We start from the raw sequence: 11,045 nt of genomic DNA on the forward strand, positions 1-11,045 counted from the left end.
CTTCTGACACTGAATCTCTATCTTTTAGGAGGGGAACTGAAAAACTTTCTCTGCATGAGGCCGTAAAGTGTCACTGTATTATATGTCAATTTACGAAACAAATCCCACACAATTTCCCACCCCAGCTTCAAACCTGGTAGCTTAGTGAGACTATTTTCTGGGACCAAGTTGGAGGAATTACATCAATATGCCAAATATTCCCCTCAGAGTGAACAGTTGGTCTCTGATCAGGTTCAGGTTCAGGTTTAGGTTACTTTATTGGTACCCATAGGTAAACTAGGTTTACAGTCTAAGAGGCAGGGCATCCTTAAAACATAACATGCAACACACAAAACATCAAAACATATAAAACAGACAGTAGAACATGGATAAAAAAAACAGTACATGACCACATTGACATGTGCAGTTATGTGCAGAAATTCTACAGCTAGTACATGACCAAGGTGCTCATGTGCAAGTGGTTCTACAGTTTGTTTAACAGAGTCATTGCCTCTGGGACAAAACTGTTTTTAAATCTTGTAGTTCTACAACCAGGGACGATTAGCCTCCGTCCAGAGGGGAGATACTGGAATTCCCTATTCAAATGGTGTAAGGGTGTAGGCTATCTTCTAAGATGGCCATAGCTATCCGCTGTAGTTGTTTAGCATACAGGAATGTGGGGTGCAGCTGGGACTCACCAGTCAGCTTACTGACTGATGTGATTATATCTGATTTTAAGGCCTCAAATGGCTCTTCAATCCTCGCTAGAGAGTTATACTTTGACAGTACATGTATTTGATTACTGTAAATGAAGGATCTGTTTACCTAAGAATATCGTATCACTCACATCTACGTATTTGTATCCATCCTTTGGTTTAACCTGCCTAGGTTTGAATAATGAATAAGCCACAGACCTCGCTGTCAAGATTTTTTATTTTTTTTTATTGAAACTAATTTCTACCAAAGAAATAGTCGCTATTAAATCTGCTGACAGCGTTGTCTCGGTTATGCAGGGCAAAAGGGGCACTGATTTTGGAAAGGGATGCTCCTGCTGAATTTTTAAAAAGTGTTTTTGTGAGCACTATAAATTGTTATCATTATTCACCTTCAATGTATAGGGTGGAAGAGAGAAATATCTAAATATCTGAAACAAAATCCCTGGTATCTACTACCCAGCCGCCCGACCCGGTCTGTTTTGCCTGTTTTATAAAACATAAAGTATAAATTATCACCCAATTCTGTGTTACATCTTCTTGGCCAATTTCATTCCAACTCATCACCGCTAGTTTTACATTTATTTTTTAGAGTATATGGTAAATAAACCTAATTTGTGTTAAATTATGTCTAATTTTTTAGTTGCAAACTCCTGATATTATGAATTATTTTAGCTAATAGTTAAGATCAGAGGAACGTATGTTGAGGCATAACTACAGCCTGTTTCGAGTATGGGACTATCCATGTTATTTTTGGGCAATTTAGTTGAAAGAAACCCGTATTTTTCATATAGACACTTTTAAAACGGGTCAATTTTGACCTGAGGACAACACAAGGGTTAAAATGAAAGAATCCAATAAGTAAAAATCCCCCTTTGGTAGAACTGCTCATGTCCACACTAATCTATAACCTGTGACGTGGGGCCACATGTCGACCCTAGATATCAAGGGGTCATAATCCAAAAAGGTTGGGTGGGTGTTCAGTCATGAAGAAGGGTACCCTATCAGCTTATTATTAGTTTGTATTCAGATAATTTACTACATTAAAAGTAGCAATATCACACTGTAAAAACATCCATAAAGTAAAAGTCCTGCTATGGAAATGTGAATCAAGTAAAAGTGTATATATGACTGGTATCAACTGTCCAGCTCAAACTGCATTTCTGTTATCACAAGTTCCTCCCCCTGAGCTCCAAAACAGAGGAAGTCACATGACCACTGCACTTCCTGTTTACAATCGTCGGCTACTTTAGTTTATATGTAGTCCATATGATTCACCATACTGTCGTGTTTTAACACGATAAACATGGTACAACGTTTGTGTTTCGTGTTGCTGCTGTGCGGCGCGGCTCCTCTTGCGGCGGCCCCCGCTGGGAGCAGCTACCTCTCGGCCGCCACAGGTGAGTGGACTTCAGGATGGAAGTCTGCCAGTTTATTTCTGTTATTTATTTATGTCCGCCTCTTGTCACAATTCACATAACTACACGGGCTAAAATGCACAGCGTGAGTCAACACTTGTGGTTTATCTGTGGATTGAACAATTATGAAACGTGTGCGGTTGGGAGTTCTGTGATTCAGCTAATAAATGTCGATGTTTTGTTATGTTTAGTGCTGCTTGGTGGATGCCATGCTCGCCGAATTGACCCTAAGAAATTGTGGATTTATGTTAAGTGTTCAATGTGGCTGTGAATGTAACATTTTGTTAGCAGGTAGTCAGAAACATATTAATTGGCAGATTTTTAAACGGAGTTTGGTCAGAAACGCACACTCCTCACATAGGCTACTTTTAATGGGGCTACTGATGTTTTTTTTTTTTTTTTAACTTCAGTTGCAAAACAGGTTAGCAGTTTGTTTCATAACCTAGCATAAAATAAGACTCAAATAGTCACAAAACTAAACCAAGGAGAACTCATAATAGGCTATTACCTCACGACACAACAAGTAAAATGACGTGAATTTAGCACCCCCATAATACATAATAATACAAAGCCTACAAAGAGAGATATATTATGAAATTGAGACACATTTTAACCCTTAGTTCCATGTCTGTGGTCAAAATTAACCCTAATTTATTGCATGTGTTGTCATTTCTAAAAAGAAGTATATTTTAGGCTTTCGTCTTTGTCTCCTTCACCCTTTCTTCTTGCTCACTGTCACTCCATCTATCCAGGCAGGTTCTGGCACATCACGGACCTCCACCTGGACCCCACCTACCACCTGGCCCCGGACCCCACCAAGGTTTGCTACTCCTCCAAAGGAGCCCCCGCCACTCACGCCGGCCTGTTCGGGGACTTCCTGTGTGACTCTCCGTACCGCCTCATCCAGTCAGCCTTCGCTCACATGGCGCCGCTCACACAACCACAGGACTTCATCATATGGACCGGGTCAGTACACCGATGAAGGGAGAGTGATAATGACGGATGTTGGCATTATACTGCTTTCTTTTTCTTTGAGACATAACGGTTTTGTTGTTCTGCCTTTATGGGAAACTGGTGCCATCTCATAGAAAAGCTCATAGAACCAATAAAGTGGCTTTACAGTAGTTTCATATCCTATTCTCTCACTACTAAGTGAGTGTGCGGTCTGTACTTCTATGTGAAACCACTTTGAGGTTTTAGACTTGAGGAATGAGGAAGTTTCTGTGAAGTAAAGTGACTTTAGATGGCCCTCACTTCCCATTTCTAATTCTTTTTAGCCATGTCTTAAAACAGAGACAAGATGGTTCAGACATAGTTTCCCACAGGATGCATTGTAATCACTTTTTAATAAACCTCTGACTTTTCTGACAGCGGCTTCATCAGTTAAAAATTTGAATGTATTCAATGTCATGGTTTGTTACCAAATACCTGCACAACTAATCACATTCCCATCAAACTCTCAACTCTCATTCATCTGATGTCTATAATAACAAAATATCTCAAGTCTAGCGTCTAGTTTTATCTTGGACCTCTTGCATTACAATACGCTGAAAGTTTATAATGGGATTTTTATCCAATGACGCCAAACGAAAACTGCCTACCGCCAGCTTTACAGCTCTGCGTTCCCTTGAGGAAACTGAAAACTAATGTTCACTACACTGTGATAATGCCGTAGGAAAAACTGTAAACATCAATCACAGCAGCATTGCCTCAACACAGCCTTCCATTAATCAGCAGCTTAGCCAGAAATTCATAGACTTATTAAACATGCTTAAGAGAACGCCTTGCCACTTAATCCTCCACCCTCAGGGAGTCTTTTCCAAGTTTAAGTTACTGTGCAAGCAGATTTTTGCTTTATTCTATTGTTATTGGGCTTTGTAGCACGAGTTTACTTAAAGGGGAAATCCATTGTACAGTGGAATTCCCGCTATGTCTGCAATATTGTACAGTTGAGTACAGCTAGACAATGTACAGCAGTGTTGAGAAATCAGGGTTTTCCTTGATTACTAATTGTTATGCTGACTGCTTCACTTACTGCAACCACTTCACATTTAAAGTCATGCTTAAAGGGTAACTACCGTTTTTCAACCCTATTTTCCTATATTTTTGTGTCTAAGTGACTGATTGGAACAACAATCTTTGGCATTTGTTCAGTATTAGAGAGGTGCTACAATGTAAAAGGGCAATTGTCCAGCTTGTATTTACCTTCACAAAAGTGCTCGTTTTGCCACTGATAGGCTCAGATTAATATTCTAAGTGTCTGACAACATTATAGAAAGTACAAAGATAAGACCCAGTAGTCGCTATCCTCATTGTACACATTTGTCCTTATATTTTCTTGTCAACTCAATGATTTTGGTGGTTGAGAAAAGTCATGAATTCAAATCAAGTCAGGAAAACCTTGAAAGCAACAAAAAAAAGTTCCCGTTTTTGTGGCTTTTGTTACGACCCAGCTCGTTACGGTAAAGGGAAGCAACATAAACCCAGGTGTTTTTGGTAAATTATAGTTCTTTATTACTTCAAGAGTTTAACCCTCCTGTTGTCCTCGGGTCAAATTTGACCCATTTTCAAAAAGTTTCTATATCAGAAATGTGGGATTCTTTCAACCAAAATGTGGATGGTTCCCTACAACGCTCTTCACAAGTAAAATAAATGAGCAGTTCTGGGTGAATGACCGTGGCTCTTGTTCCCCCCCCCCTCCACCAGTGACAGTCCACCTCACGTCCCCGCGGGTGAGCTCTCTACGGACACCGTGATCCAGGTGATCAGTAACATGACCCAGACCATCAGACAACACTTCCCGAACCTGACAGTCTATCCTGCTCTGGGTAACCATGACTACTGGCCACAGGTAACTTTAGATCACAGGACAAATGATTGTAGGGTGTAGCATATCAGAGTGGAACTGAAAGTGTAACCTTCTCATCACTTCTCACTCCGAACCACCACTCTTTCACAGAAGTAGAGGGAAGCTTTTTTTTATTTTATTTTTTTTATTCTAAATCAGTTTGACTCATTTAGTGGCCGGCGTGACATTTTGTTTCAGTGTTCATGAATATATTTTAATTTGAGCATTTATTTAAGAGGCTAGTATTTAGGATATTTCTGTTGAGCCTCAAGTAGGGCCGCAACTCAAGTTAATTTTCATTGTCGATTAAAGGTGCAGTAGGTAAGACTTTCTGTCATATTTGCTGAAACTGACCCTATGTTCCAGTAGAAATACATGAAGCAGGTCATTTAAAAAAAAATCCACTTCCTCTGGTACCACCTACAGCCTGTAGTGTGATTTGCAAAAATCCACAGCTCCCTGTTCAGATGCACCAATCAGGGCCAGGGGGGGTGTCTAACTGCGTGTCAATCACTGCTCATGCACACGCATTCGTTCTCCCTTGTGGGGGGAGGGGCTTAGGAGACCGTTTTGGGCTTTAGCGGAAAGGGGGGAGGGACTGAGAAGTTGTTGATGTTCAAATTTTTTGGCTAAGTCCTGGATCTTCACAATCCTACCTACGGCACCTTTAATCTGTCGATTATTTTCTCAACTAATGGATTAGTTGTTTGGCCTGTACAATGTCAGAAAATGGTTAAACACGTCGATCAGTATGTCCAAGATGATGTCCTCAAATGTCTTGTTTTTTGTCCACTAACATAACTCAAAAATATTCGGTTTACCGTCATAGAGGAGTGAAGAAACATTTAAGAAGCTGGAATCAGAGAATCTTAAAAAAAAAACGACTCGACCCGATTGATCGATTGTCAGAATAGTTGGCGATTAACAGTTGAAAACAAATCGATGAATCTGTGCAGCTCTAGCCTCAACAATGACCTGTGCATGATACCAACTGACATTCAAGAGACGCCAATAATAGTAGTAAAACCCTAATATCTGGCACTAGATTGTTTAATTATTGAAATGATTGCCATATACAGTATATATATATATATATATATAGAATGCAGTGTGTTCCTTTTAGAATAATGATTTTAGGGATTTATTTGATCATAACTGTCATTGTATGTGAGACTTTATTTCATGTTTGTAATGACATGCTGTTACGTAAAGCGCTGCTGCATAACAATGTGTATTCATGCCCAGGCTAAGTGTTGTTGCATGGTTGTTTCAGGACCAGATGCCGAGCTCCACTAACGCCATCTACAAAGCTGCTGCCCAGCTGTGGAAACCCTGGCTGCAGACCGAAGCTCTGCTCACACTCTCACAAGGTAACATGTTAGTGGGTCAGCCACTGCGAAGGTGTTTCTGTCACATTATTGCATTTCAAGCCTGCAGAATATGTTCATTGGGTTTAAGTTATAATGCAAGTTCTTCATATTTCTTTTAATTTTCTTTGAAACCATTGCGCTCTATTCAAGTAAGTGTCTTTGTCCGGTTCCTGCAGGTGGTTTCTACTCCCAGCTGGTAAAGCCTGGTTTGCGGGTGCTTAGTCTCAACACTATCCTCTACTACGGCCCCAATAAAGTCACAAGAAACGTGACGGACCCTGCTGGACAGTTTGAGTGGCTGGAGAAAACTCTGGAGAAAGCTGCTCAGAGTCTGGAGAAGGTCTAACATTTTGTATCTTGAAGCCTGACCTTTGACTTGCCTTAAAGTCGGTGTACAGTATCATTGTCAAATTAATTATTATAGCTTGGTACATTTGACATGATTCAGTCCTGCCAGGATGTCGCGATCGCAACAATTCACGCGAATTCAACCACTCACCGTGAATTCGGTGCGACTCGCAATTTTGACCAATCAATGCAACTTTTCCGCAAATTTGACCAATAACCGGAGTTTCCCACGTCTTCAACCAATCCCAATCCCAATACCAATCCAATAAGTACTTTATCAAACCGTATGAATGTGTGTCCCAGCCCAGGATAGGAAATTATCTAACAATGTAAAGATCAACAAGCCACTGACACATATGTTCAAATTTGATTAATTCAATAATCTTAATAAATTATAATTTTTTGTTATAAATCCACCAGCTATTTTTTACATTACACCAACATTTGCAGCATCCTGAGCCTTTTTGGTAAGGTTACCAGGAAAACTCAGCTCAGAGTAGTTTTATTCTCCCCAAAACAAGTTTTATTTTATTTTTAAAGAAATATAAGCAATTTTGACTGTCTCTCACAACTTCATTGCAACAAAAATACAATAGACATTGCAACTTTTATCGCAATTTTTTACAAAAGCTCCCGCAAAATCAGGCATTTTAGGCTGCAACAATCTCAAAAAAGGCCACGAAATCCTGGAGGGACTGATGATTGAAACCAAAGCTTATTCTTCGCACATGAATCAAAAAGTTAAACAATCGTACAAACGGTATAGGAAAAAAACCTATGTTTGCCAGTAGGACTGGGCAATATAACAATATAAATCGATATCGTGATATGAGGCTTGTCTTAGATTTTAGATATCGTATTATGACACACGTTTCCTGGTTTTACAGGCTGCATTAAAGTGATGTCATTTTTTGAACTTTCCAGACTGTTCTTGGAGTTCTTTAATTTAGTCATTATATCCACATTACTGATGATTATTAATCACAAGTCTCATTGTCTAAATATTTTGTGAAAGCACCAATAGTCAACCCTACAATATCGTCGCAATATCGTTCGAAAAATATCGTGATATTTGATTTTCTCCGTATCGCTGAGCCTTATTTGCCAGCAATCCTGACACTTTTAGTTCAGTTTGCACTGACCTGGGATTTGAATGTGTCTTTGTTCCTACTCCAGGTGTACATCATAGCTCATGTGCCAGTGGGGTACCTGCCCTATGCCAGAAACACCACTGCTGTAAGAGAGAGCCACAACGAGCGGCTGGTCGCCATCTTCAGGGAGTTCAGTCATGTCATCGCGGGACACTTCTATGGCCACACCCACCGTGACAGCATCATGGTGCTGTTGGACCAACAGGGTACAACTTATTTCCTGTTAATAAAGTTAACTTTGATCATGTGCGCTTGACCTACCACCACAAATTGGACACAACACTTCCAAAAGTAGATAGATAGAAAATGAAGACAGATGTACATCCTAAACAGAAAGTTAGAAAGACAAAGGTATCATTCTGATAAAGAGAAGAAAAACCTCTTTCTTTAAAGCACCAACCCTTTGATATGGAGTCACAGATTAAATAAAGATAATAGTAGGATCATTATGTATAAAACACAATGCACAGCTCTGCCTTCAAGCTACACAGACACTCAATCAGCAGAAGCAGTTTGCATTGCTGAGGTAGTTAGTGCATGTAAGCCAAAAAGCAACAAAACTAAAAAAATGACGCAGATTTAAACATTATTTTGAATGAAGATCTTCATCTTATCTTCCATCTATAAATCTCTGAGCTTAATAAGCGTAAAAAGCTTTTTGATTGAGTCAAGAGAAGTTGTAGTTCTGATGGGCAAAACAGAAACAAGCTGTGCTTAAGGTTTTGAGTACACTAACGGATTCTGAGATCATTTACAACCTCCATTGTGTTTGAGTCCGAGTATTTTCAGTAAAATATATTTCTTAAAGGTGCCCTGCCACACGTATTTCATTACTTTGTGGCAATGTCTGAAGTTCTTCCATGGACTCTGTAACATTTTTTTTGTGGAAAAAATGCCTTGGTTACCTTGTTTCAAGCCATTCTAGCGTGGTATAGAAAGCCTGCAGGAAGACTCAGCTCGATTTGTGCCAGTTCTCATTAATATTCAACGAGCTAAGCTGCTTGACTCTGATTGGCTAACTGCTAGCCAATGAGAGCCTGGCTATCAGCATCCTTTACCCAGCGCAAAAGTAATGAGCTCAGGCAACATGATGTCAGACTGACCAGCTTTTGTAATTGGCCGCATTTCTCCGCTTATTTCTTTTCAGTGGCTAGAGCTGACAGAGGAGGTAGCAGTTCATTTTCACATTCACGACATAACACACACACATATGGACCTAACATATTTTAAAAAATACAAGTAAAAACAGTTTTGTGTGGCAGGGCACCTTTAAAAACCAGACTGAAACAAGCTGTTTTTGTACTAGTAGTCGGTTACATGCACATAGATTAGCTTATGCAGAACAGCGGGCTGGAAACTGGAAACTGATGTGAACGTCCGGTACGACTACAGCTTCTAGAAACTATAGCACCCATCCAGTCTACGAGGAATGAATAAGAACACAGATAGATCTGCTGACAGACTTTGTAAAAGAAGCAAGGTAGAAAAGAGATCCCAGACACACACATGCTTACAACCTGAGCGCATTCAGTATTCTGTGCAACCGAATGATGCGGTATTTGTGTTTTTTGTTTTGTTCTGTAGGTAAACCAGTGAATTCTCTTTTCGTGTCACCGGCTGTCACACCAATCAAACATGTTTTGGAGCCCTACTCTAACAACCCGGCTTTCCGCATGTACTTGTACAACACCAAGGACTACGCACTGCTGGTAAGGAGCTCTGCTGCAGCACAACCAGCTCACTTTAACATGAAAACATTTTATATTGGAACTAAGGGGCCAGAGCAGCCCAACATATAGCAAGACAGTAGATCATAAATTCCTCTCTCAAATCTCACATATAGTATATTAATAAAACTTCTAGTGAGATGCCTGATTTCTGTTGTCCAGTGAAACCTTAACAAATAAAAAAAAAAAAAGTTTGAAAAAATACAGAAGACAGATGATTGAGTTTGAAAGCATTCTGATAAAATTCAAGGCCAAACTCAAAATGTGCAGCACTTTGAATACTTTAAACTTTTATCAAAGGCCGAAGAAAGAAGTCCCTCTTGGTGATTAATCACGGTGTCAATCAGCACACAAAAACAGTTTCTGGCATTCAAAAAAAGACTCTAAAGACTTTTTCTCTCTCTCCCCCTCTGTCGGGGCTTTTCTCTATCTCTGAAGGATATCTGGCAGTACTATTTGAATCTGACGGAAGCCAACGAGAAACAAAGATCTGACTGGAGGCTTGAATATATCATGACCGAGGCTTTTGGACTGACTGACCTGCAGCCACAAAGCTTGCTCCAGCTGGGCCTGAGCTTCAGGCTGCCGCAGACCAAAGCCTTCGACATGTATTTCAGCCACTTCATGGTCAGCTACAACAGCAGCATCACCTGCGAAGGCGACTGTAAGCTCAGCCAGGTGTGTGCTGTGCTCTGCCTGGACCGACTGTCCTACTCCAAATGTGTCGCAAAGGCAGAATGGTAGCAGGGATAGGGACCAAAAATGAGGGATTTGTCTCAGGAGTCACATTTAGTATATGATGTTTAGAATCATTTTTATTTTTTGACTCTGCTTGAGTTATGAAAAGGGGAATTACATGCATTCATTCTGCTGCTCCCAAATCTACCTTTTTGCTTTTACGATTTTAACTTCAACTTGTATATTACTTTCTGGTATTGAAAGTTATCCGCATGCAGTCCAGATTACAAATTGCACAATTTCACAGCGAATCAGTAATTTCTAGAGATGGTCTGATACCATTTTTTGCTTACCGATTCCAATACCTGAACTTGCGTATAGGCCGATACCGAGTACTGATCCGATACCAGTGTGTCATATATTTTCTTATGTTTTAACAGCTGTATACTACCATCCCTGTATGGATGTGATATGATTTCTGTCTTTGCTGTACGGACTGGCTGGACTGGAACAAACACAAGCAATGAATGCCACATAACCGTCTTTTTTTCCAGTTTGACAGTCAGTCGTAACGGAAAAAGAACATACATAAACTACTTCAAAGTAGATTTTCTTCGGAGCTAAATTACATGGTATCGGAATTTGTGCTTAAACTCCAGTTCTTTCCGATACCAGCATTTTAGGCAATTTTTTTTTTTTTTAACCTTTATTTATTCAGGGAAGGTTCACTGAGAGGAAACTTCTCCTTTGCCCTGATCACATTCACACAGTTACACATTCATCGCAGGAAGCTGCCCGGTACAACCACAGTCT

General features: G+C 40.0%; 1 protein-coding gene across 1 annotated transcript; it reads left to right on the forward strand.

Moving 5' to 3' along the window:
- Positions 1-1,891: 1,891 nt before the first annotated feature.
- smpdl3a (sphingomyelin phosphodiesterase acid like 3A) lies at positions 1,892-10,837 on the forward strand. The gene is made up of 8 exons (XM_031316231.2): positions 1,892-2,092; positions 2,863-3,076; positions 4,817-4,961; positions 6,232-6,328; positions 6,505-6,668; positions 7,853-8,033; positions 9,412-9,536; positions 9,993-10,837. The coding sequence occupies exons 1-8, from the start codon at positions 1,999-2,001 to the stop codon at positions 10,296-10,298; spliced, it is 1,326 nt and encodes a 441-aa protein (XP_031172091.1). The 5' UTR covers positions 1,892-1,998; the 3' UTR covers positions 10,299-10,837.
- Positions 10,838-11,045: the final 208 nt, after the last annotated feature.

This window comes from Sander lucioperca, chromosome 19 (genome assembly GCF_008315115.2).
Source record: "Sander lucioperca isolate FBNREF2018 chromosome 19, SLUC_FBN_1.2, whole genome shotgun sequence".
NCBI classification, from domain to species: Eukaryota; Metazoa; Chordata; class Actinopteri; order Perciformes; family Percidae; genus Sander; species Sander lucioperca.

What these genes read in the sequence shown, in the direction of transcription:
- smpdl3a (XM_031316231.2), top strand. Translation starts at nt 1,999, where the DNA reads ATGGTACAACGTTTGTGTTTCGTGTTGCTGCTGTGCGGCGCGGCTCCT. An exon ending in GACTTCATCATATGGACCGG is followed by an intron (nt 3,077 to 4,816) that starts GTCAGTACACCG and finishes CCCCTCCACCAG; the next exon opens with TGACAGTCCACCTCACGTCC. An exon ending in ACCATGACTACTGGCCACAG is followed by an intron (nt 4,962 to 6,231) that starts GTAACTTTAGAT and finishes TGGTTGTTTCAG; the next exon opens with GACCAGATGCCGAGCTCCAC.